At 41.1% G+C, this 27,992-nt stretch overlaps 1 protein-coding gene across 2 annotated transcripts in view; it reads left to right on the forward strand.

Annotated features, from left to right (window-relative positions):
- Positions 1–6,275: 6,275 nt before the first annotated feature.
- Positions 6,276–27,992, forward strand: part of Kmo (kynurenine 3-monooxygenase) — a 52,945-nt gene continuing 31,228 nt past the window's right edge. Inside the window, exons 1-7 of one of the 2 annotated variants that reach the window (XM_052737718.1) lie at positions 6,276–8,770; positions 14,115–14,184; positions 14,488–14,585; positions 15,774–15,863; positions 20,962–21,010; positions 25,461–25,548; positions 27,218–27,383. In XM_052737718.1, coding sequence (XP_052593678.1) covers positions 8,717–8,770; positions 14,115–14,184; positions 14,488–14,585; positions 15,774–15,863; positions 20,962–21,010; positions 25,461–25,548; positions 27,218–27,383 — 615 coding nt within the window. In that variant the 5' untranslated portion in view covers positions 6,276–8,716. The remainder of the gene's footprint in view (positions 8,771–14,114; positions 14,185–14,487; positions 14,586–15,773; positions 15,864–20,961; positions 21,011–25,460; positions 25,549–27,217; positions 27,384–27,992) is intronic. The other variant, XM_052737717.1, reaches the window with a different exon arrangement.

Here is a 27,992-nt window from a genome sequence, read left to right on the forward strand (position 1 = left end):
CCTTGGCTACACAGTGAGTTTGAGGCCAGCCTGGGATACAGGACACCCTGTCTCAAAATAAGACTCATAAAATAAAATAAGTAAGATTGAGACTAATAATTGGGCTAAAATCAAAATGCTTAAACCAGTATCAATTTTTCAGACCTCAGTATCGGTCTCTTTCCTCTCTCAACTAATGGTTGAGAAATTTCTAGAATATTTGATGAAAAGGTGAAACCAAGTTTGCCTTAAAAGTTAGGCTAGAAAAACCAAAGCATTAAGATAAAGGCTAGTCATATAAAGTAATGAACCTCCTAACCCAAGTGTTTAAACTTTCACCATTAAAGGGCAGCCACAAGTTAATTGTGAAGACGAGTGTGTGTGTGTGTGTGTGTGTGTGTGTGTGTGTGTGTGTGTGTGTGTGTGTTATGAGTTTGAGTTTGTTTAGAGGCATGGATCAGAGTTCATAGGGCACTTGCTGAGGTTTTCAGGTTCGTGTGTCCCAGAAGGAATTGGAGCAGAGACAAATGGATAGTGATAGAAATATAGACTGTTTAGAAAGAGAAGGGGAAGACACTTTCCAAAGTGGGGGTGCGCTACAGAGCTGGGACAGGTTCCCCAGTCTCTTTATAGGTCCTTTACATGATGCTCATGTACGTGGTCTGGTTTTTACATGCAGCCTGCAGTGAGTGATGTGTGTGTAGGGTTGGGTCAGGGTGAGAAGTACTGGGAGGAGTCAAAGGTACTGAGGGTTGCTGCAAGAGCTGGCCAGTATCCACTTTGATATGTAAATAAGCACCTCAGCCATTTGTCAGGGTTTCTGAAACCCAACACCAGTCTTCTCTTCTTCTGCTATTAGTTTATTTTACCTGTGATCTTGAGTCTCTTTCTCCATGTCCTACTCTCCTGCTACAAAATAACAAACATTTATCATTCCTGCTATTTCCTCGAAAATGGTAACAATGTGTTTGTTCCATACCCTTAATGAAATAGAAGATACTTTTCTAAATTTGAATGGCATTTTCTTCTCCCCCTTCCCAGAGGCGCTCATTTTCTTCATATCTGTCTTTCCAGTTCATCCGTGTATGTTGCTTCAGTCACTAATACACAAACAATGGTTTTACAACTTCATTTCAGGCCTGGTATGATGGTGCACCCGTTAGTCCCCACACTAGGGAGGCAAAGGCTTGTGTATTTCTGTGTGTTAAATGCTACTATAGTCTACACAGTCAGTTCCAGGACAATCAGAGCTACATAATGAGACTCTGTCTCAAAAAAAAAAAAAAAAAAAAAAGTCATTTGGAGCCCAACATCAGGCAACGTAGATCCACATAAAACCTGAAAAAGCATTTAAAAGAAGTTCCAAACACACAAAAATGGAGTCAAACGTAGCATCTTGGTAACCACCTTTTCTCAGGTAAGCTCTGTTATGATATATTGTGCGGAGGGGGGGGATGCTTTTATTTCCTCAGGAAATGAGAGGGTATGGATTCATTCCAGGTTGATACAGATCAGGTTTGATCAAGGAAGACCCCCTCAAAATCCTGACTGTGAACTAAGAGATAAACCTAAAGAAACCCTACAAGTCATGTAATGTATATTTTACCTGCTCAAACATAAAACAAAAAATCATCCTTAACTGACGTTTGCATACCATATATTCCATACTTATAATATATGTTACCTTTTGAAAAATTATGTATTTTCAGAACGAAGGGACCAAACACCAGTGAAAATGGATGGCCCAAATGATCCAACATCTCAGAATGCCTCTATTGCAGTTTGTGAATTCTGCATCCAGAACAGCTTCAAGGCTGCTGGCTGAGATAATCCAGCCTCACAAAATGCTCCATTCAATACCTAACAATTACCCTGATTTTTCTCAATGTTCCCCAAAAGATACCAGTGCCCACAGACAAGAGGAAGTAGTCTAGAAAAGGACATCCACATTCCCAAGAGATGGGGTATGGCTGGATTTTGGTTATTTAATGGATTATAAATGTTCATCATTGTTTAGGGGGTGAATTATAAGTTGTTATTAGACATAGTCAAAAAAAAGCTAAACAAAAGAGTTAAATTCAAAGATTTATTTCTTTCTTTCTTTTTTTTTTTTTTTTTTTTTTTTTTTGGTTTTTCAAGACAGTGTTTCTCTGTGTAGTTTTGGGGCCTGTCCTAGATCTCACTCTGTAGACCAGGCTGGCCTCGAGAACTCACAGAGATCTGCCTGGCTCTGCCTCCTGAGTGCTGGGATTGAAGGTGTGCACCACCACTGCCCGGCATTCAAAGATCTCTTTCTAAAGGAAAAAAGGGGAATATATAAATGATAAGATAAAAGGGTAGGTCATTGAATCTACTTTTAACAACTATTAATCTCAAAATATTTTACATTGGTATGGATTTTAGTTTAATGATACAAATTTAAAGTTAATGATGCTATACTGTATGTATGTTTCTACTCTTGTTTGGCGTATTGTGCTTATATAGCTCATTTAAAAATATAATATATAGTTAAGAATTACAGATTAGTAGTTAGTCATCTATAATAGTCAAACTTATAGTCATATTAGGTATGTTTTCAAGGTTAAACAGATATATTTAGATAGAGAGATGGTCTTCAAAAACTTTAAAGACCCACAGAATATGGCATGTAAAATGTTTTAATAACAAAAGTCTTTTCATGACAGTGAGATATATCAGCTCCTGACAGCACCAATTTACTTCAAAAGAAGATGATGGACATCAAAGAACCTCCATATGGAGTTTGTTTTCTTTATGGCAAAAGCTAGTCATTTGGGCAAAGAAGCTGCCCTTGCCTCAATTGCTGACAGTATACTGTCCAAACTGGACCAGCAGGATGCAAAAGAAAGCAACTGCCAGACTTTGCCAAGATAAGGTAGGACAGTCCTTCAAAGTTCCCTGCATCTCAGAAATGTCTGTCAGATATACCAGGCCTGTAGGCCAAAGTTGGATGCCCCAACATTACAGAAGAACCTAGGGTGGTTGTTCAGGCAGCCAGACATTCCTAACATTAGGTAACATCTTACCCTTCTGGGATCTTTGATAGAGTTGAAGACTAGATAGTCATAGTTAAAGTTTTCCTTAGTTATGATAAAAGGTAAATTTGGTATAAAACTTTAGACTCACAAAGATAAGATAAATAATAGAATATTTTCTCTAAATTTGCCAAATACAAATAGACTGGATATTGCAAGTAAAATTCTTACCTAACAATTTATTTTTGTTACATATAATTTTACTATATTCAAGTTAAAACCTTCCTTTTAAATTAGACAAAAAGGAGGAAATGCTGTGGAACAATTTTTTGTACAATATGAATATGTATTAATATGTATTAGTAAAAAGCTGATTGGTCAATGACTAAGCAGGTTTTTTCGAGGCAGAGAGAATTCTGGAAAGAAAGGTGGAGTCTAAGGAGTCGCCAGGAGACACAGAGGGAACAAAACATGCTGGAAGACAGGTAAAGCCATAAGCCATGTGACAATATGTAGATTAATGGAAATGGGTTAATTTAAGTTTTAAGAGCTAGTTAGTAACAAGTTTGAGCTATCAGCCAAGCATTTATAATTAATATTAAGTCTCTGTGGTTATTTTGGAGCAGCTTCCAAAACACAGAGAAACTCCACCTACAGTCATTTTAAAGCCTACTTCTGAAATGGAATCCTGTGTCGGGAATGTAATCATGATCTTTTTAATTTAATAATATTCTATTTCATGAATTTAAAATTTTATTTACATTTTTTAATGTCATTTTGGGCTTGGGTTTTGGTGCCACAGTACACACATATAGGACAATTTGTGGGAATTGATTCTCTCCTTCCACTATGTGGATGCAGGGAATGAACTGAGGTCTTCTGGCTTAGTAGCAAGTACATTTACCTGTTGAGCTGTCTCCAGGATCCAAGGATGTCTATTTCTATTACTGTTTGTTATTTTAAGTTCTTTTTAATATGGGTATTTGTACAAATTTCATCTGATTAGAGTTATCATTTTGTTTTTGTTTGTTTGTTTCATTTCTTTTTCAAGCATATCTCCAGTTCCTACAGCCCAGTTTAACTTTTTGAAATCCCTCCTGATGAGCTTTGTATGAGTGGGTTGTTTAATATCACCTATGACACATAAAATATTCCAGAATTTTTCTCTTTATAGTTTTCATTTTGTTGAAATACTGTGTAGCCCAGGCTGGCCCTGAATTCACAGTCTTTTTGCCTCAATGTTTCCAGGGCTGAGATTACAGATGCCTTTCATTTAAAATGTATTAATTCATTAAACACTGAGAGTAACTTTATGAGTATGAGATAATGAGATGGTCCATTTTGCAAAGAGAACATTAATATCCAAGAACTCCCAACTATTAACTTTTAATTTTATTTACTAATGAAGGTAATTTCTACTTGTAACAGCAATATAAAATTCCATTTTAGCTAAATAAAATGTACAGGAACATAAATAAACAGAAACAAAAGGTGAAGCATGTAGAAAAGGTAGAATACAAGTGACTGAAATGTGGAGAACAGTGGCTTAGTTAATTGTTGTCAATAAAGAAAATGTTTTTAAAGCCTTTTCATTAATGGTTGGCACTGCACATCTTTATTTTAGGGTGCAACCTTATATCTGTGTATAGTAGTATTTTTGCATTGCTTAAAGTTGTATTTTTTTAAATTCTGGACTTGTCTGATAATAGTGACCTGTTTTGTTCTCATTGACACTTGCTGATTTTTTTGTGTTTCTGATTTATTTACACTCTGTTCTTTATGGGATGTGACCTTTGTCCTGCTTTAAGAGACAAGTGCAAACCTAGCAGTTTTCCCTTCTGCTCCAAATCTCAGCTCCCAGCTGACAGAATTGATCGCACTGTTCAAATCTGGTCAAATCATCCCGGGGCTTGGATAATAGTTAGCAGTAAAACACGTGCACAAGAGCTGGAGTTCCAATCTAGCAATGAGGCAAGAGACTGAGCAGGGGAGAGACCTCTCCCTCTTTTAAATAAAGATCTTGAGATGTAAATACACCACCTAGCTTGGGTGGTTAGGAGGGAGATTTTATTTTGTTTTGTTTTTTGAAACCTTGTTTAAAAATATAACTTATAAGCTGTACATATAAGAAAATTCTATGTGGATTTCTGTGGGCCTCTCTAGCACTTTGCTTCTTCCTATTCTCATGTGGTCTTCATTTACCATGGTCTCCTATTCCTTGTTCTCCCTCTCTGTTGTTGATCCAGCTGGGATCTCCCGCTCCCCCAAGCTCTCTTTCCTTCGACCCTCACCCTTCATTACCCCCACTCATGTCCAGGCTGTTCATGTAGATCTCTTCCATTTCTCCGTCATTGGGCGATCCCCGTGTCTTTCTTGGGGTCCTGTTTTCCAGATAACCTCCCTGGTGATGTGAGTAGCAGTCCAGTCATCCTTGTTCCACATCTAGTATCCTCCTATGAGTGAGTACATACCATCTTTGTCTTTCTGAGTCTGGGTTACCTCACTCAGGATGATTTTTTTCTAGATCCATCCATTTGTCTGCAAGCCTCATGATGTCATTGTTTTTCTCTGCTGAGTAGTATTCCATTGTGTATATGTACCACATTTTGTTTATCCATTCTTCAGCTGAAGGGCATACCACCACAACAGACTGCTGACAATGGTCGAGATACAGCTCGAACTGACCTACTCTGGTGATGGGATGGCCAAACACCCTAATTGTCGTGCTAGAAACCCCATCCAACTACTGAGGGATCTGGATGCAGAGATCCATGGATAGGCCCCGGGTGGATCTCTGGGATTCCAGTTAGCAAGAATGAGGAGGGTTTATATGAGTGAGAATTGTTGAGACCAAGGTTGGATAAAGCACAGAGACAAATAGCCAAACGAATGGAAACACATGAACTATGAACCAGTGGCTGAGGGGTCCCCAGCTGGATCAGGCCCTCTGAATGGGTGAGACAGTTGATTGGCTTGATCTGTTTGGGAGACATCCAGGCAGTGGGACCAGGTCCTGTGCTCATTGCATGAGTTGGCTGTTTGAAACCTGGGGGCTATGCAGGATTGCTTGGCTCGGCCTGGGAGGAGGGGACTGGACCTACCTGGACTGAGTCTACCAGGTTGAACTCAGTCCCTGGGGAAGGCTTTGCCCTGGAGATGGGAATGGGGGGGGGGCTGGGGGGAAGGTGAGGGGGACGGGAGGGGGGAGAACAAGGGAATCCGTGGCTGATATGTAGAACTGAATTGTATTGCAAAATAAAAATTAAAATTAAAAAAAAAAGAAAATTCTATAGAAAGTTTATAAGATAGAAACATAAAATTCTCCTAAGAAGTAGAGCAAATACTGAAAGATAAGAAAAACAGTATGGATGTGTTCATAAGAATAGCAGTCTGGTACAGTAAACATAAAATGATATACAGGAATAAAGTTGGAGAAAACCTTTACACCAATAAATTCAAAAAGGGGCCACTGGGGCTGGAGAGATGGCTCAGCGGTTAAGGGCACATGCTGCTCTTGCAGAGGACCAGGTTTGGTTCCCAGCATCTGTGCAGAGTGCTCACAACTGTCTGTGGCTCAGGTTCCAAGGAACCCTGTGCCATCTTCAGAACTCTGAAGATGCATATACTGCCATATGCGTGCCTCTCTCACAGACACACAGAAGTTTAAAATACAGATACATCTTTTTGTTTTGCTTTTTAAGAGAAGAGAATTCCATTGATCCAGAAAGTATGAACAAGTCAGAGCAAAGAGCAAAGTATGTTATCAAGAAATGTTGGAACTCCAGGGGCAAAGACAAGAGCCCAGAATCTTCCAGGGAAGAACATAGTACCAAACTCCGTACCAAGAATCCAAAATACCTCAAGGTTTCTGAACATGGCAACACCGAGAAAGTAATAATACAACAATGAAAAGTAACAAACCAGAGCTATGTGACACAACGCAGATGGATCTTAAGAAGCGTGACACTGAATAGAAGAAGTAAGCTATGAAACAAAACAGGGCCGAGGATATAGTCAGGGGTAACTAGAGAGCTTAGCATGCACGGGGCCCTAGGTTCAGTTCCCAGTGATGAAACTTGCACACACATGCACACACACACACACACACACACACACACACACACACACACAATTATGTGTTCGTTTATAGTAAACTTTAAAAAGAAAGAGATACAAAGTCAGACTATTTCTAAGATGCACATATGATGGCACAGATTGTCCAACCCCAAACAGGAAGATAACGCTGGCACAGTGGCCCCTCTGAAAGGGAGTGAGGGGCCTGGGGCAGCAGACTTCTGGCAAGCTGGCAATATTTTCCTTCTGGAATTCCACGATAGGCACATGCTGCGCAGGAAGTTACCACGCTTACATTTGTGCTTGAGTGCTTTCCTTGTTTGGATAATAGTCCTTAATTTTTAAAAAGCTTCTATAAAGATACGTTTCTCTCTATATTGATACTAAAGAACTCTTGAGTTATACGTTGTTAATTGAAAGGAAATAAATGGGGTGGAAAGAGGTGTGAAATTTGCTAACATTTATATTGAAAAGGAAAGGAAGAAAGAGAAAAGGGGAAGTGAGGTCAGGTGAGAAAGTAGGGAAGGAAGAAGAGGGGGAAGGGAAGGAGAAAGGAAAAGACGTAGGAGCTTGGAGAGGAACAGGGTAATCCACACAGCAAAACCACTGCTAGATTCTTGTCTCTGGACAAAAGAACGAGGCTCCCAAGGAGACAGAATTCACAGAATTGCCCTTCCCTGTGTGTCCTTGCTGGTCTTTAACTTCAGGCCCATGGTAGATTACCTACTACTATAAATACTCAGGAGTTTTCTGGCACCTATAATGTACTCACCCAGAGGGGGCGCTATCGAGTGGTGTTTCCTTCCAGTCCCTACTCAAGGCAATGACCCTCTGAATTCTTTGCGTTCTCACCAAAAATTGGGAAAGAAATAAATCTTCATTTATGCTTTCATTTCACTTTATACCACAATGCCTCCTAGAAAGAAGTACAACTCACTAATAGCGCCCCCCCCCCCCCCATCAAGAAGAAGTAAACAAGTCAAAAAGTCAAAAGAGTGACCAGGTGCCCCAGACACGAGTCTAGAGATGCTGCTGTGTGTGTTCACCACCTTGCCCATGGCAAAGCACAAGCTAGATTCTAAAGTCCTGTGCTAAAATAACAACAACAACAAAGAGAAAATGTGGCCAGTCGGTTACACATCTACAAATCCTGCTCAGGAAACTATTAAAACAGCAGAAAGTGTTTTCCAGCAGAGACGGTTAAAGGCAACCAGCCCACAAAGACCTTTGGGCCAGATTCTTGGTTTGTCTCAGTAGCAGGGATAAGTTGTGGATCCAGATCATCTCACTCTCTCTGAGAAGTGGAAGATGCTGCAGAACCTCAGACAACACACGTTTCATCTTACTGTATTTTGAATGAAAACGAAACTAACACATGTAGAAAAGAAGAAGAAGAAAAGCCCCAAGACTGCTATTTTTTTTTTTTAAGTGTCTTGTACATGACTAGGTTTTTCAAATTTTGGTCATGGCAGTGAATTGTCTCTGAGAAGAGCAGAGCTGATTGGACTTTGGGCTTCTAACGAGTTAAACCCCGTCAAAGGAAGTGAGCTTTGACCAAGACTTGCTGCTGGCTCACAAAGGCCCCGGACTCCTGGCAATAAAAAGATCGCAAAACAGCAGCATGTAGAACACAGAGTTCTAACCTGGACAGAAGAGGTGTTCGAGCAGCTATGGCCTCATCTGACGCTCAAGGGCAAAGAGTGGCTGTTATCGGAGGTGGTTTGGTAAGACTGTCGGGACTTGTATTGCTCTTCGGGTGTTTTTTATTAATATTATCTCACGAATGGTTTTTCATCATATGTAGATTATTGATTCTAATAGTTAAACCTTTTAATGTTTAAATACAACTGTTACAAATATGGCATTGCTTTTTATTACAATTATTAACATAATAATTGCTGATATTGCCATATATGCCTATCCATGTACTAATCATGTCTATCTACCCTTATACCCTCTTCCTTCCCTCACACCTCCTTCTCAGTCTCTTACATTTTTAGGTCTTCTTTCTCCTCCCTTGTGTGTGTGTGTGTGTGTGTGTGTGTGTGTATGTGTGTGTGTGAGTGTTTCCATAAGTGACAGAATACACAGTACTTGTCTTTATGTATTTATATTATTTCATTTATCCTGATGTCCTCCAAATCCACCCATTTTTATTAAAATGACCTATACATATTCTTGTTTTAAAATAACAGGATTTTTATTCTTCTTTATGGCTAAATCTACTCCATTGTCTATGTGTACCATGTTCTCTTCCTCCATTCATTTACTAACAGCCATCTCGGCAATAAATAGGGCAATAGCATTTGTTTTAAATTGTTCTTTCCTGGAAAGGTATTTTATATCCACTAAGTATAAGGGTGTCTGTTTTCTTTTGTTGTTTTGGTTTAATATTTCCAAAAAAAAAAAAAAAAAGATAAAACAAATTAAACTTGATTTTGCTCCCAAACATGGCTATGTGCCTTAGGCCATTTTAATAAAAACATTTTGCCCCATGATGGTTAATAAAATGATTCAGTACTCTCTAATGAGAAGAAAATTGTCAAGACACATGAAATAAATAGTTTTTAAAACCTATCAGATACTCATTAGTTATTCAAATAGATGAGAAATAACACATTTGCTAACCCAAATGACTTGGCAGTTTCCATGTGGTGGTGTGGTGAGTGAGCCCCTTACTTTTACCCCAGCAGGTGAGGTCACAGGGCCATCACTCAAACCTAGCAAGATGTAAGATAGTGCTAATTTTTTTTGCCCCCAAGGGGAGGAAGGAGTGTGAATGTGTGCTATATTTTTACAGCCAAAGGTAGTTCTCCCCCCAAGGCCCCCAAAAACTGCACATTTTTCCAACAGAATAAATATTCCAATTAATGAAAAACCATCACACAGAGCTCCTTAAAATTAAAAATAGAACCTCTCTAAAATTCAGCTACACTACTTCTCCGTTTATACCTAAAATAATTAAGTCAGCTCTGTAGAGATACCAGTATGCCCATGTTTACTGCTACAGTACTCCCAGCAGCTAGGTTACAGACTCGGCCTAGGTACCCACCACCACAAAATGAGTGGATAAGGAAAATGTTACACACACACACACACACACACACACACACACACACACACACACACACACACGGGTATTATTCTCCCATAAAAATAATAAAATTGTGTTGCTTTCAGGAAAAATGGATATAAAAGGTCCTTTTATATATCTGATTCTAAATTTTTAAATGCCTAGAAATGAGCAGGTCCGATTGCCCACATCTATAATCCTAGGACTTGGCAGGGGGAAACAGGGAAGCAGAGTGAAACTGGGGCCTACATGGGATACACGGTACGATCCCATGTCTCAACAAAGCCAAGCAAAGCCAAGCATTATGGGAGATCATTGTGTGCTGTGGTTCTCAGGCTTCAGGCCAGGCCTCGCTCTAACTCTTTCCTATCAACTCGTTGAACAAAACGAGAATGTATGTCTTCCTGGTATTTAAGGCATTATGGTTAGAGGAGTGGGCATTCTAGGGAGGAGAAAGGCAATAAAGAAGGAAACAAGACAGCAGTGAGCTGCAAGAATAATGCAAACAGGGCAATGCTTGCAGAGGGTCTTGGCAGTTTCTGTGTGTAGTGGCATCAAGGACAAGATGGGTCCAGACACCTCCATGAGATGCAAAGCTGACATGGCCAGTGCTTACAGCATCTTAGGAGATCAGGGAAGAAGACTGCATTTTACTCAAAGTTGCATTGTGTTTGAAGGCCTTGGGGTGATTTCAGTAAGAAGGTAAAACTATGACTCTGAAAGATCCTTCATGCTGGGCATGGTAGTGCATGCTGGTAATCAACACTGGGAGACTGAGGAAGGATGAAAAGTTCCAGGCAAGTCTGGGCTTCATAACAAGTCCCTACCTCAAAACAAACAAACAAGCAAACATCCTCGGGCTTCTTATGGAGAACATTTAGGGAGATTAGGAGGAGATAAGACCAGTTAGAACGCTGCTGTCTATCCATGAATTACTCAAGGGTAGTAGCAAGGATGGCTCTTTAAGCATCTCAGAAATGCACAGTGGGAGGAAACAACTCCACATACGATTGCAGAAGATGCAAAAGTGTGCTGGTTTTCTGTGGATTTCTCCCCAGATAACACTCAAACTCTTCATCCGCTGTGAAATCACTTCCCACACATGCCCTGAAGCTCCTCAACTGGCCTCGCTGAGTTTCTTTCTGCCAGTGATTTCCAAACTCAAAACGCTGTTGATGCTACATTGGTTTCCAGTGTTACTGCTGCTCAGTGACCTGGAGATTCTACAGCACGGCCAGTGTGAATTCAGCCTAGAGAGTGTGGACAGCCCAGAGGCACAGCAGTGTCTGCCGCAGGGCGGGCAGCTCAGGCAATCCTGCTTTCTTCGGTTTCTTCAGTTTCTACTTCCCTCAATTTCTTCCTCTTGGGTTAAAACTAAACCCTGAGTGTTGAACTCAACTCTTCTGCCTTTTTTTTGCACTCCTCACACAGAGATCTCTACATTATTCTCAACCTGGTCCTTCCTACTGCCAAATTCAGGTCACTTGGAACTTTCGTTTCTCCTGAAAGCAAGGTCCCTAATGCACAGAACCCAGCAAAGCTCATGTAGCTTGGGTCAAGGTCTATTATAGTGTGTTGTTTGGGTCAAGTCTATTGTTTCTGCAAATGCTGCTGATTTGTCCATGTAGAGGACTTGCTGTTAGCCTTCCTTAGGGCTCTTATTTTATTAATACCAAAATCTCGATTCAGTTTTGTACTGATACCTTAAATTATATTTTTGCAAAGAAATGAATTTCCTTTGTGACATTTTCGTACTATGTATTTCATTATACTTTTCTTTTGCTCATCCTTCACATGGTTCCCTCCCTGCCCTCCTTCCTTGCCTCTTTCGGGCCTCCCTTCTCCCCACAGAGAGCTCCCCTTCTGTTTTCATGGCATGCATCCCAATTACCCTGCTGGTCCCCCCTCTTTAGATCTCTCCCTTCCTCCTCAAAGTTACCCTCCTACCTTCATGCCCCCTCCACACATATTTAAATCTGTATTTCATATAGGAGAGGAAACATCTTTGTCTTTATGATCCTGCTTACTCCACTTAATAGAATCATCTCCAACTCCATCTGTTCTCCTGTAAATGTTCTAATTTCTTTAGTTAATCTTTACAGCTAACTAAAATACCACTGTGTACATGGACCACATTTTATTTTCTTTTGTAGTTTTTATTTAGTTCTTTGACAGTATAAAATGCATACTTCTTACTCTCTCCTCCCCACTCTTTCTAATCTCCCTCCCACATCCCTCCTCCATACCTGTCTCCCAGATTCCTAACTTTTGGTTTGGTTTTGTGACCTATTCAGTTTAACCAGGGCCCTCTTTGTGACTGTTCATTTTCCTTCCCACTCTTTAGGCTCCGAGATTTCTCTCTGTCATTCCATCCCTAGAATATCTTTCAGCAGGTGGAATGGACTTTGATGGGCTGTGGAAGTCTATCTTCCTTTGTTCAGGGGGTCAAGGGACACTTTTGATGTTTCTGTGAACCTTCCTCCATCTTTTGAGGCTCTGGCTTCATCAAAGAAGTTTCAACTTTCATGTTCTCTGCCTGTATCTCTCCAACAGTCTTGATGGGGTTTTGAAGTACTTCACAGAAGCCAGTCTTGCCTACATGCAAGGAATTTATTCCTCACACTTCATTTGCTACCTGCTTCCTATTGTAGGCTCTGCGTGCAGTGCTTTCAAACAACTGCAGAGTTAGTTCATAAATGTCCACGTCCCTAGGAGAGACTACTCTCATGAAGTCTGGCTTACTGTGCCCAATTTCTTCCTTCCTCTGCCCTCCTTCCTATGGTGTCTTTACAGAATTGTGGGAGGCTTGGAGCGGTTTACACATCACGTTTCTGTCTATCTCTTCTTGTCTTCTTAGTTACTTCACCACCTAACAGCTTAAGATGCTGCTGACAGTTATTCAGTTATTCTAAATTATGCACTTTCTACAGAAAGTGAGAAGAGGTAACACGTTCAGAGTGTAGAGTCCTCATCCCCAGCATAGAATCAGCCCTTGCAGCTGAGCATATATGCCAAGGTTTTCCTCGTAGCTTCATTTGAACCTCACTAACACAGAATAGGAATTCTCATAGTCTTTGATATACTGCTGTTACTGGACTTAAAGAAGGCTCCTAATTACCACTTTTGTGTTGTTGCTAGTTTACTGTTAATAATAAGCACTCGCGAGCTCACTACTCAACGTGAAAACCAATATATTCCAGTGAATTTCACTGACTTCCTCACCCACTAGAACACTGCCATGAATACTTTCCTTTTAATTAATATTTTTATCACATCCATACCATATGATCATATATGCATTAATAAATATAAACATATTTTAATTATATATATATATATATATATATATATACATACACACATATACCCATGGCTCTGTCTCTATTATCCTTTTTGTAAGAAGGTTACACAGTATGAATCATCTGTAACTCACTCTTCACTTATGCTTTTGTGTAAATACACCAGAATTCATTTGTTCGTTCCTTTGTAATGGCCATTTTGGGATGCTAGCAGAGTATTTATTCATTTGATTATGAAAAGGTCTTCTCTAAATATTCTAACACATGTCCCCTCCTTTGCAGAAAAAAAAAGCCAAACCTATGTCTACAACTATACCACTTAATTTTGAATTAATCTGATTGTTGTGTTCTTCTTTTCTTTTACATTATTGGGGAATGAATTCAGAGTTCTGCACACGCTAGACAAAGGTAGTATCCCCAGTCACCTTTTGATACTGAGACAGGCTATTCCTAAGTTGCACAAGCAGGTCTTGAACTCAAGACCTTCCTGCCTCAGATGGATTATAGGCTTGCATGATCAGGCCTGGATGGTCTGACTGATCTTGCCTTTGATCTTCTTGGACAGTGACTACAACCAAGTCAATGTAATTAATGGAGTAGTATATCCATCCATACACGATAGTGCGTTTTTCACCAAAATGTCCATGTGTGTACAGAACCAGACAAAGACATGAAAAAGTTGGTTTTGATTTCTAGGTTGGAGCATTGAATGCATGCTTTCTTGCAAAGAGGAATTTTCAAGTTGATGTGTATGAAGCTAGAGAAGGTGAGTCGGCAATGGAAAATGAGGAAGGGTTTCCAATTGCACCATCTATTTCTTTGGATGTTCTGAATAAAAGAAGTCTTAATAAAAGAAATTTAAGATATAAGAACTATTAGAATACTTTTAAAACCTCAGTGACCTAAATTTAATTGAATACTAGTTGACACCTGGTATTTTCTTTAGATGCATTAATGAGTCTTTTAATTTGACTCTAAATTGAACAATTGTTCAAATGCAAGGATTTGCTCACTCCTTAGCCGCATTTGAGGAAGTGTGTGCATCACAAAGTCTGCTTCCTGTTTTTAGATATTCGAGTGGCTGAGTTTACTCGTGGAAGAAGCATTAACTTGGCCCTTTCTTATAGAGGACGGCAGGCCTTGAAGGCCATTGGTCTGGAAGATCAGGTACATTGTTGATGCAGTTTTCTTTCTTTTAAAAAAAATTGTGTGTGTGTGTGTGTGTGTGTGTGTGTGTGTGTGTGTGTGTGTGTGTGTGTGTGCACGTGCATGTCTGTCTGCCTGTGTGTGTGTGTGTGTGTGTGTGTGTGTGTGTGTGTGTGATGTAGACCTATGTGTTTATGTATGTGTTGGGTGAGCATGCCCACACTAGTACCTGCAAAGGCCAAAAGAACGTGTTGGATGTCCTGTTCTGCCGTTGTCTACCTTTACTCCTTGGGCCAGGGTCTTTCATTGACCCTTGAACTGGCCACTCGATATCCAAAGGCAGGCCCTCATGCCTGCATAGTAAGCACGATTACTCACCAAGCCAATGCTATAGCCTCATAAGTTTTTTGTGGAGATGAATATCCTCGATGGTTTTCAACAATTCATGGCATTGATTTTATCCTGATATGAAATGTTATTTGATACCAATGACCTGCATATGAAAATTCACTCACCAAAGGCTTGAAAAATTCCAGATTTGACATGCTAGTGAACTTTTACCCCATGATGGGTGTTGAGACTTGAGGACTGGGGGAGTCACAGACATGACACTACAATTCCATCTGGTATCATGTTTCACACTGGACTCTTACAGGAAAGTGGGTCTCTGATTGGGCAGGTCGGGTTTGCTCTAGTTTCCTTTCAGGCACTGTGATGAAACACTCTGATCAAAAGCAAACTAGGAGAGGCAAAGGTTTTTTCCATCTCACAGGTTACAGTCCTTCATTGAGGGAAGTCAGAGAAGGAACTTGAAGGCATGTCTGCTTGCTATCACATGCAACATTACCTCTAACCAGGGAACTCATAGCCAAGGAATACAACAGAAAGCATGGAGGATTACATTTTTCTCCTCACAATGACCCTTCTCATAGTCAGAAGAAAATCATTTGGCCCCCAACTCAGTACCTCTAACATCTAACTACTCCCCAAAGTCTGTGATAGAGAGTTTAAACCAGATAAACATTCATTTTTTTTTTCCAAATTAAAGAAACACTGACATACTTGGGAGCAAAGTAGCCACTGAATGACATTAGGCTTCCTGGGTCCCTTTAAAGGTTTAACTGAAATATCCCATTTATATTCATGTCTATTTGATTCTCGTGGTGGTAGGTCACAGCAATGGAAATGGTTGTTTCTGGTTCTTCTCAGGTTGTCTCCAAAGGTGTGCCCATGAGAGCGAGAATGATCCACTCTCTCTCAGGAAAGAAGTCTGCAATTCCCTATGGGAATAAGTCTCAGGTAGGTTCACACTGGAGGCAGTGGATTGCACATCAATTCTATCTGAAATGATGCCTGCCATGGGCCACTTGCTCTTCTTTAACTCAGATACTCCAGCCTCAGTCTAGACACCAGGAACACATACACTGGTTAGTTAGTCCACAGATGTTCAAACCAGGGCCCAGGCAATAACGACCATGACAAACATTGACCTACGCCTATCCTCATCATGAGGCCACTTCTTGTTCTGCATGTGGCTCCCACTGGCCCAGCTGTTTGGGATGCCCTCTGCCTCCCTTTCAATTAGAAAGAATTACCACGTTATTTGTTGTTGAGTATCATGTACGAGGACAACTCTGGGGCATAGTCCATTGCTGTTGCCTTCCCCTCAATGTCCCTCTTGCCCTGGATTTGCTTATAATAGAATGTATAGAATGAACCAGAAATGCTTTCAGTACTTTCTAATTCCCAAAACAACAGAGGCCAGATGGTGCTGTAGTTTTTGAAAGCAAATCCATTACCCTGCTCTGTGTTTTCCTCATCTTTTACGTGCTGACGTTCCTAACTAAAAGAAAATGTATTTACATCTAATTATACCCTTTGAGTTCAGAAATAAATTTGAGAGAGAATGAAGTCCTGAAACTCCATCAACAAGAGGGGGAATTCCCAGTTTGCTTTATTTTTGTGGAGCCATGCCTTATGAGAAACAGAGCCTGAGTAAGGTTCGCAGTCTTCTTCTGAAGGACAAGGGACAGTCATTTGTTTCATGGGGAAGAGATATCAGTAGAAGAAGACGAGGGGAGGGTCACTGTGTGGTACAGTCAGGAAATGGAAGAGTGACTTGAAGAAAGGGGGAAGTTGTAGCTTACAGGAAGGCCACAGAGAAAGCAAAAATTGAAGCACTCTGTAGAAATTTAAAATCAGTAGCAAAATAGAATTACCCTAATCAAATGGAGGAAAGCTGAGCAAGACTTCATCTCTAAGACTTAAATCTGAAATGCAAAGTAATTTCAGAGGCTTGACAGAGAGGGCATGTAAGCTCACTCTAGCATAGCATAAGTTATTGAACTTGAACCCAGCTACCACGCTTTATAGAAGAGGAAACAGCCTGCAGACTCACATGAGATTCATCAAGGCACAAATAAGGCAGCTTTCTTCTTAGGGGTGTGACAGGGAAGCCCAGGCAGCCATGCCTATGGCCCCATTGCTCTCTGTCTCCGTGGTGAGTGACTCACAATATCATCTCACTAGTCTTTTGTATTGCCACGGAACATCCAAAGGAAGCTGAGCTGTCCAGCCAAGTTCACTCCAGGGCCCTGGCCAATCATGTATCAGTGGGCAGAAGAAGATAGAGTTCAAATACCAGAGAAACTAGACGAGGAGAGTGATTGGGACCAGAGGCCATGATTGCTTTCAACTGTTGTGGTGGGGATTGAGTCCCCAAGAGGGAGCAGGTGTGTGGGAGAGTTCCAATTTTGGAGTTTCACTGCAATAGGGAGGAAGTGGCCCCTTTCCCGCCACTACTGTTATTTCTCGGTTCTTACGAACTGGGCGAAGGCTAAGTTTACAGCCACCGGCATTCTTCAGTTTCCGCATGATTACATTGACATCTGCTGTGTTTTAGTCAAACACAAAGGCCGCTTTGCCTTTTAAGAACTACATCAAGTTGCTTTGAACCACTCAACTGCTCTGCCTGAGGAAGTGCAGTCATCCTCACGACCCCAAGATTTCTTCACATCTTCACATCCACCTTCTTTTGGCTTCTGCAGCCTCTTGGCCCCTGGGTCCCCCTCACCCAGTATTAGCTGGCTATCACCAAGATCCAGGCATGAAATCCACCCTTTGTTAATCTCTACTCATAAATGACCTAAAACAGCATATTTGGAGCTGCACTTACTGTGCAGCCTTGAGTTCAGATCCCCAGCATTCAGTCTGCAGAGAGGGCTCAGCAGTTAAGAGCACTTGCTACTGTTCCAGAGGACCTGAGTTCAGTTCCCAGCACCCACACTGGGAAGCTCACAACCACCTGTAACTCCAGCTTCATAGACTCCATCACTCTCTCCTGACCTCCACGGGTGCCTTTTTTCACTCATACAACCACATGTATACACATAAATACAAATATATCCTCAGTGACCCAGCACCCACATATAAAGCCAGGCATAGGCACACCTGTAATCTCTGTAATCCCAGTGCTGTGAGGTACAGAGACAGGGGGATGGCTGGGACTTGCTGGCTGCCAGGGCAGCTCCAGGTTCAGTGAGAGAACCTGTCTTAGAGGAAGAAAGCAGAGAGAGAGAGAGAGAGAGAGAGATACCTGGCACCCTCCTCTGGCCTCCATACCATCCCATCACACACATATGTTACACACACACACACACACACACACACACACACACACACACACACACACAAACACACTAAGAGAGAGACAGAGGAAGGGAGACAAGGAGAGAAGAAGGGAGAGTAGGGGAGGGGGAGGGAGAGAGAATGAATCTGCTGAAGAGCTCTGGGCCACGGATGAAGCACTTTGCATTAAGACACACAGTTTAGATATCCATAATGCGCAAAACTGACTTCCCAAACCATCCCTGGCTGTTTGTCTCTTGGCCCTTTCCCCCACACCATGTACAGATGCTTCCTGGCTTTGTGGACATCCCCCTCTCCCTCCTAGACTGTCCTGGGAATTGTCAAGATACCGTGTAATACACAGAGGTGGTCAAAGCTCCCGGCACACTCCTGAGCCTCTGTGTTCAAAGTTAAGCTACCTCGCTCCCTTAATAGGAGGCATTTTCCTTTGAGGGCATTGAGGGTGGAGAAAGTAACTGCTTTCCCTTGTTGTATCTGAAATGGTCTGCATTTGAACAATCACATTACATGCCTCCAAGTAAACTCTCTAACATGGCTTTTATCCTTGTGATTTTGGAATGACAGCCACTTTATATCTCTAGACTCCTTGACTCTTAGTAGTTCCTCGAGGGACCAGCCTTTTAGAACAGGTGTTGGAGGCATGTTCTGCGTCAGGAACAGCACTGACTCTTGCTGATGATGTAATGCCATCCAGACCGCTGAAGTAAACGGTAGACAAGTCCTGGTGCCCCATGGGGCTGATAGTGTCTATTGGTTCCCACAGCACACAAGCCCCGTAACTAACATAAAAAGTCTATTTTCACCACATTAATTGAAATGAATATTTATAATCAGAACATTTCCTAACATCCTCTAGAACGTTTGCTTGCTGTGCTGGGAATGGAGCCCAGGGCCTTGTGCAAGTTGAACAAGTACTCTACTCTTGAGCCGTTGCCTCTGGCCTTTCACACTCAGAATACACATTTGGTTTCCACTGAAACACAGTGATTAGTGACACAGAAGTGCAGGAAACAGAACTATGAGGCAAAGAAGAGGTCTGTCTTCCTACATCACTGTTACTCCTGTAGTGGCGTTTGCTCCGCCCATGACCTTGGGCTATGAGGCTTGGAGGAAGCAGTGCTTCTGCTTCTTGCCATCCTACACTACCTCTTTAAAAAAGAGGAGAGAGAGGTCAAGTGTTTCTGTCTTTTTTTTTTTTTTTTTAATCCTGGCGTGATTGGACACCGACAGTCTGGGAATTGAACCCGGGTGCTCTAAAACATGTCAGTGCTCTTAACTACTGAGTCATCGTTCTTCTCTTCACTGGGGTGATTACTCAGACATAGTGTACAGCCAGTTGAAAATCTTTATTTCAGCTGGCTGGGACTACATCCAAGTGTCTGGGGACCTAGGTGCGGCCCCAAGTGTCCCGAACATGGAGTTATTTTTTTTAAGGACAGAGGCCTTATCCAGGCATCTTGCTCAGCATCTGCAGGGGTGGGGGCCGGGCCTTCACAGAGTAAGCAGTCTGAAGCAAGCACTTTTAACCAAAGCTAAGTGGTTAGCTGCAGGGAGGTTCTACACAAACAGGCAGTGTTAACAAAGGCTAAGATAAGTTAGCCAGGACATCCTGGCCTTTGCTTCCTAGATGGAGTTGGGTAGTTCTCCATGGGATTCTCCATCAAGGGGACCACATTCTAGTTAAATCTGGAAATGGCCTCAGCAACAATCCAAGATGGAGGAGCCTCTGCGTTGTCTTGCCCCATCACAACAGGAAGCAAGCAACTCCTTAGCCACTGCCACTGTGATATGACTGAGTTATTTTTATACCAAGTTTAGATTTGACTGCTAAGGTAAAATTTCTACCTCAGGATGAGAGGAAGAGCTGTAAATGAGTATTTTCATGTTAAAAACTGTGTGGTCTCCCATCATTTGGAAAAATGATGTGCTTTAAATATTTAATGGATTCTCTTTAAATCATAAGACTGTATTATGATTTTCATGGTCCATGATAAGTATTTTCGCTATAAAATAACTAATACTTAAACTTAACTGGGTGTGATGATGACTACAAGCAACCTAAGATGTATTATTATAGATCAATTTTTATTTTACTTGATTTTTTTTCTTTCTGCTTTTAAACTAAACTAAAAATAAAACATTTTAATTGATGCTTACAGCATTATGGTCCCGAGACACCATACGTGCTTTGCATTCTAGGACAGTCAACATGCCACATTTTACCACAAAGTCCGAAATAAGCGAAAGACTGTAGTGAGGGGTTGTCTTTCTCCTACAGCCCCTCCCCCACCCCCTGTTATTCACAGTTTTCTCTGAGGTTAAGGCTTGGGAGGTAGATTTGGTGGGGGGAGATGGGGAACAGTGCATTTGCTCTGATGTTATCAGTAGTAAAGCAATGTAACAACCATATTTAGAGAGCTCTGATGGAAATACGAAATTTACAATGTTAAAATTATGTTAATGAAACTAATATTTTCACTGTATGAGGTTTTGATTTTTATAGTTCAAACTTTGAAAAAGCCTAAGATAAAAATTTGAATATTATATTAAGCATATTTGGTTAAAGTTGTTTATTATCATTGTATTATTATTATGGTTGTTATTATTATTATTATCATACCACTTAAATAAATAGTTCTAAAACTAGTTTACAACCTTCTGCTAAATAGTGAAAAGTTCTTCTTTCTGAGTAACTAGAGTTGCATTTGCCCATTCTCCAGAAACAATGTCTACTTTGTTTTTCTTGCAGTATATCCTTTCCATTAGCAGAGAAAAGTTAAACAAGGATCTACTGACTGGTAAGCCTAATGCTTTTGTTCACTCAGCTTGTCACATGACTTACTAGGGTTTGCTTGCTGTTCCTTTCTATGGGCTATAAAGAATAAGATTGTGTACGGTACAGAGCCCTTGAAAAGTAGTAGCAAAACTGCCACAGTGCCTCTTTTCATCTCATCAATTATGTAAAAGAAGATAATTCATTCCTCAGACATTGGAATTCTACCACGCACTGTCTGGTCAAGAATTCACAGTCCAATGGGTCAACAGACATAAGCAGACAACTGCCAAGTGCCCTATTAGAGGAGCATGTCCAGAAAATAAGATGTGAAGGCTTGAAAGGAGGCTGCAACTTTGAGGGCATTGCCATAGTCCCCGAGTGCCTAAGCAAGGCCCTGGGCAAAGTCAGATAGCAGTGTGGTGAAGGGGAGGGCAGATTCATGTCTGTAGGAGACCAAATGTGTAGAGGGGACTGAGAAAGGAAGATGCAAGATCTAGCTCTCAAGTTTGTACTCTGAGTAACTAAAAAAAATCACCCATAAACTGAAGCTACCGGGCTGCAAGTTTAGTGAACCATAGCATCACATCCCTGGTAACCTTTCATACCTCTGGTATCCTTTCAGTCTTCATTACATTTAACAGTAGATTATACCAGTTCAGTGATTATACTGAACAGATTCATTACCAGCAGAGCATACCCCTTGAACATTTCTACTATCTTCTTTTTTTAATTTTAAAAGCATTTACTTTTGAGATAATATAATTGCATCATTTCTCCCTTCCATTTCCTCACTTCAAAACCTTCCATACACTCCTCCTTACTCCCTTTCAAATACATGGTCTCTTTGTTCATTAACTGTTGTTTTATATATATATTCCTCAATATAACCTTTTCAGTCTGTGTAATGTTATTCATATGTGTATTTTCAGGGCTGACCATTTGGTGTTGGATAACCAATTGGTGTGCCCTCCCTGGTGTCTTAGGGTTTCTATTGCTGTGAAGAGACACTATGACCACGACAACTTTTATAAAGGAAAACATTTAATTGGGGCTTACAGTTCAAATGTTTAGTCCACAATCATCATGGCGGGTAGCATGCAGGCAGACACGGTACTGGAAAAAGAGCTGCGAGTTCTACATCTTGATCCACAGACAACAGAAACAACTGTGTGTCCCATACTGGGTGGAGCTTGAGCATAGACCTCAAAGCCCATCTCCACAGTGACACACTTCCTCCAACAATGCCATATCTCCTAATAGTGCCACTCCCTATGGGCCAAGCGTTCAAACACACAAGTCTATAGGGACCATTCCTATTCAAACCACCAAACCTGGGAAAGACAACTGATTTCTCCTGCTCTCAGCATTCCTTGCCTATAGTTCCATGTGTAGGGTTGAGGCCCCATGGGCTTCCCCCTCATCCACCTCATTGTTGTCCTTGTTCAGCTCATCTTTAGGCAGCCATGTTGATGAGACGTTATGGGTGTCACTTCTGACATTCCTAGGAGACCCAATCTCACAGCAAACTCCCTGATCCTCTGGCTCTTACAGTCTCCCTGCCCCCTTCCACATTGTTCCCTGAGCATTAGGTGCGGGTGTGTTTTGTAGACACATCCTTTGGAATGGCTCCACAACTCTGCATTTCAATTGGTTGTGGTTTTCTGTAATGATCTTCATCCATTGCAAAGAGGAGTATCTTTGATAAGGGTGAGAGCTGCACTTAATCTATGGGTATAAGGACAAATGTTTAGAAAGCAGTTGGGAATTAAGCTGGTTTAGTAAAGTGGTAGTCATAGGCTCTCCTCCAAGATCCATGACTTCATTAGCCTTGGGTAGTTGACTAGGTTCTCAGTACCCACCATGGTTTCCCTCTTGTTGAGCTTCTATTGTCTTTTTAACCAACACTTCTTGATATATTCTAGAAGCCTCTGTCTGTTTAGCAAGTTAAATGTTCCATAGAATTACTTTTTCACCTCTGGCTATATTTGGAGCTGTCTTTCAGCTAGATGGTGGGTGGAGGGGGAACAATATACTACACACATCCCTGCTCATCTTTAGAAAGAAGAGAAACACCAAGCAACTTTTTAAAACGGCAACGTCACAGACCTGTTTACAGCCTCTGAATTTACTAAGATAAAGAGAATAGCAAGTTGTTACTGAAGCACCAGGCACTATAGCATGTGCTTTACACGCACTGATTTCCACAAGCCCCACAACAACCATGTGAGGCGGAAACAAGTTTATCTCAGCTTTACAAATGGCAAAATGATAGCTTAGAACTCTTAGGTCCCACTATTATAATTGGTAGAATCTAGATATGAGCTTTAGTCTGTTTATTCCAAAGTCTCTGCTTTTTAATGACTTAATTTCTGCTTTTATTATTATATATGGAACATCAGCTAATAATAAAGAGCTGATTATATATATATATATATATATATATATATATATATATATATAAATTGCAGTCTTGGTATACATGACAGACATTTCCATACTGTTCTTCTTTGAGGATGTGCTTCACAGACTCCAAATTAATAAAGGACTGCATGTATCTTTCTTTCTTTCTTTCTCTCTCTCTCTCTCTCTCTCTCTCTGTGTGTGTGTGTGTGTGTGTGTGTGTGTGTGTGTGTGTGTGTGTGTGTGTGTGTGGAAAGAGAGAGAGAGAGAAACAGGATCTCTTAACCCAAACATTGTTTGGCATATAAAGTTCTCGTTTCTTTGCAAAGCATGAAACATGTGATCCATACATTCCATATATTTGATTAACTATAAATACTTATTTTTCTCTAACTTAATCACCTCCCCTCCAAAAACATTGTAAGTGAACCCCATTCTCAGATGAACCCACATTTCATGCACAAATGTTTCATGGTTTGCTCTCCCATTCAATGTTTATAACAAGGAAAACAAGATAGATGTGGTTGGGACATTCAGTAACTCCTGTACCAAGACACTTTTAAGACTCTTTTCCTAAAAATAATTCTCAAGATCTTTATGTGATGATCTGCTCTGTGAACCTCCCAAGGAGGCACTGTCCAGTCTGGAAGCACAAATGCCAAGCCACATATATAATATTTTAACTGTGTGAACATAATTTTATTGTAACCTAGTATAACAAAATGTATTTAAAAAAAAAAAGATACCCTAACTGTTTCAGATAAACTCTGATTTCTGCAGTTATGTGACAAGGAAATTACCTTTTTTCTTTTCTCTTTTTTTCATTTCTCTTTTCAGAAATATATTATTAATCTTAGTAGAAATACATTACCATTTTCATTAGATTATTTGTTGGTGGTGGGGAGGGATGGTTCATTTTCTTATTTCCTTTTAATTCATTTTTCTTTTTTGAGACACAGTCATACTACATAGCTCAAGCTGGTCTTGAACTCATGATCCTTGAACTCCTGCCTTAGCATGAGTGAAGAGATTATAGGCATGCACCACTACACCAAGCTCGACTGGTTCTACAGTTGCTCAGTATCCAAGGGCCATGGCACCGGGAGCACCGTCAATCAGAAGCCAGAGAAAGAAATAGCCATGCATAATGGAGGGAATGTTCTTAATGGCTGAATGTTTCTGCTCACAAATCAAGCTGGAAAGGCAGCTTTTGAAGAATGTGACAATCGTTTCTTCCCAAGGGCACAATCACAGGGATGCTAGAGTTTGTACAATGCTACTAGTTGAATATTTTTAAAGTAACAGCAGCTGTTTTTCTTTTGTCTGTATTGTTAAAAGTTATACTTGACTATCCACAAAACAGTTGCCAAATTAACGTTTTAACAAATCCATGTCATATTAAGAATAAGTATCTCGTTGGTTGGCGGTGGCACACACTAATCTTAGCACTAGGGAGGGAGAGGCAGATGGATCTCTGAGTTTGAGGACAGCCTGGTCTACAGAGTTCCAGGACAGCCAGGGCTACAAAGAGAAACCCTGTCTCAAGAAAACCCAAACCAAACCAAAATAATAATAATAATAAATTAGTAAATTAATAAAAAGAAAAGATAAAGCCATGCACCACCATGTCCTGCTTGACTTAAAAAAAAAACTGGGCATCATGGTGAACACCTTTAATCCCAGCACTTGGGAGGCAGAGGCAGGCGATCTTCAAGGCCAGCCTGGTCTACAAAGTGAGTTCCAGGACAGCAAGGACTAAACAGAGAAACCCTGTCACAAAAAAAGCAAAAAAAGAAAAATAGAGACTAAGTATCTTTTCTGGCATGATAGGTACACACATGAAAGCCCAGCATTCATATGGTAGAAGCCAGGTATTGTGAGCTGGAGGCTTACCTGGGGTACACAGTGAATTCAAGATTGTACTACATAGTAAGACCTTGTCATAAATAAACAGATCAGTTAATTATGTGGTCTCTCTCTACTATTCACAGCAAATGATCAGCATTTCAGTTTGATTAGGTGAAGCCACAGCTGAAACTCAGTTCTGTTTAACCTTCTGTTTCCTCCCTCAGCGGTGGAGTCCTACCCCAATGCAAAGGTGCACTTTGGCCACAAGCTGTCGAAATGCCGTCCTGAGGAAGGGGTGATCACCGTGCTTGGGTAATCACCATTCAGGCTTTTGGCTTCAGAGGGCAAGGGTGGGAGTGGAGAACTCTACCTGCAAACTTTGTTCTTTGGCTCTTCTGCAAGAGTTAAATGATTACTGAAGCGAAAATTCAAACAGTCTTCACAGCCAGGCCTTTTTGTTTGAGAACAGTCCACCATGCTTCCTGAGTCTCCAGAACTGGTAATTCTCCTTCATTTCCGTGCTTGGGTGAACATTCTTTGTTCAGACTCTCTCATCCTTGGAAAAAGGTGGCCCTCCCCTGCCTTGTGTTGCCTGTCCACTTTCATGGGGTGACTTCTCTGCCTGTCCTTGACCAGCTCTATGTCCTTTAAAGTCCCACCCTCGGGATACCATACATCAGTCACAGGTTACATGAGCACTTGTAAATTCACATCTCCAGCGTTAGCATGTGTGCCCAGGCCGCTGGCCTCATTCTTGGCCTCAGTGCGGTCCTGATCAGTGATGTCCCAGTCCCAGTACAGTTGCATTATTTCAGATTCCTTCTCATCTCTGTTGCCTCCCTGCCTCCAGACATCCCTGTCTTCCCTGGTACTGTTTTGTCATTATCAGTTCCTTACGGTGTATTCTTCTCCCCTGTTTTCTCCCATTCAGTCTGTCCATTCTTGTCAGTATATCTTTCTTTCTAGTCTCTTTCTTTCTGTGAGATGATGGTGTCCAACTCCTGTCCCTACACGTGTGTGCTGCTGCCATTGCCTCCTGTGTGTCCCCCTTCCACTTCACATGGGAAAGTCAGCTTTCTGAAACTGCCACTCCTGAATCATCATCCTTCTAATGGAAGAAATAATACAATGAATTTAAACTTCTGTCTTTATATCCAAAATTCTCCTTCCCTCCTCCTTTGCCCTTTGTGCGTTATACAAGTTAACCTCCTGTATCTAACAATGCTTTAATCATGGGTACAACCAACCTCAGATCAAAAGTATCCAGTTTTGATTGCATCTCCAAGAAAACACAAAAGAGAAAGAGGTCTTCTGTGCTGACCATGCAGAGACTTTTACTCTTGCCCTTGCTTCCTAATGATACAGCCTCTCACACAGCATTTCTAGAGAGAAGTTGAAGCATCTGGGGGAGAGGGGTAGGACATATGCAAATACTGTGCTGTTTTACACAAGGAACTTGAGCATCTGCAGATTTGGATATTCTAGAACCAATCCTGGAGATGAACAAGGGACAAGTGTGCTCCGTTTTTAAGCTTATTATCTGGTATCCTTTACTCAAACCAAGCTTTTTTCCTCCAGCAAGCCCTGGTCACATCTCTGCAGATGCTCCTGAGTTCACTCACATACTCGGGACTTACAGATGTGTTTACCTCTGCACTTCGGGACTGCTTTCCCATTTTCTCAAGGTTGTCTTTCTTCAGCTCTGTCACACTTTTGGAGCAAGCATGTCTCTCTTTAGTATCAGGGCAGTGGTACATTATTCTCATTCTCAAAAGCAAAACCATGTCTGGGACAAGCATTTTCATCTTAATTTTAAATCTATTGAATTCAAGTTAGATTAAGTCAGGCTCTAAATTAGATGTGTAGAAGCAGGCTTTTTGAATTACCTCTAGAGTTTGCTTTTTACACCCAAGTAGAAATATATTACCATTTTCACTAGATTCTTTCTTGGCGGGGGGGAATGGTTCATTCTGTTTTTCAGACCTGACAAAGTCCCCAGAGATGTCACTTGTGACCTCATTGTCGGCTGTGATGGAGCCTATTCAACCGTCAGAGCTCACCTCATGAAGAAGCCCCGCTTTGACTACAGTCAGCAGTACATCCCTCATGGGTACATGGAGTTGACAATTCCACCCAAGAATGGGGAGGTAGGTCTTCTCCGTTCCTGTAGCCCTTCCCCGACAGGTGCATCTAGGGAGAGTTAGTGGAGTAGATTAACAATGTATTTCTGAAAAGAGATTTAAATTTTGTTTTTCTCATTCCCACATTGTTCCATGGCTAAATAATATGTTATGCCAGAAGTAAATAAGTGCTATGGAAATTTTCACATGAAATTATTTTGATATAAAATTTTATGGTTTTTTTTTTTATTGTATCTTTTTTTTCAGTTTTTTTTTTTTATTAATTTATTTTGCAATACAATTCAGTTCTACATATCAGCCACGGATTCCCTTGTTCTCCCCCCTCCCATCCCCCTCACCTTCCTCCCAACCCCCCCCCCCCATTCCCATCTCCCCCAGGGCAAAGCCTTCCCCACAGACTGAGGTCAACCTGGTAGACTCAGTCCAGGTAGGTCTAGTCCCCTCCTCCCAGGCCGAGCCAAACAATCCTGCATAGGCCCCAGGTTTCAAACAGCCAACTCATGCAATGAGCACAAGATCTGGTCCCACTGCCTGGATGCCTCCCAAACAGATCAAGCCAATCAACTGTCTCATCCATTCAGAGGTCCTGATCCAGTGGGGACCCCTCAGCCATTG

Source organism: Peromyscus californicus, unplaced genomic scaffold (assembly GCF_007827085.1).
Source record: "Peromyscus californicus insignis strain IS unplaced genomic scaffold, ASM782708v3 Scaffold_14__1_contigs__length_90479793_seg_2, whole genome shotgun sequence".
Classification (NCBI taxonomy): domain Eukaryota; kingdom Metazoa; phylum Chordata; class Mammalia; order Rodentia; family Cricetidae; genus Peromyscus; species Peromyscus californicus.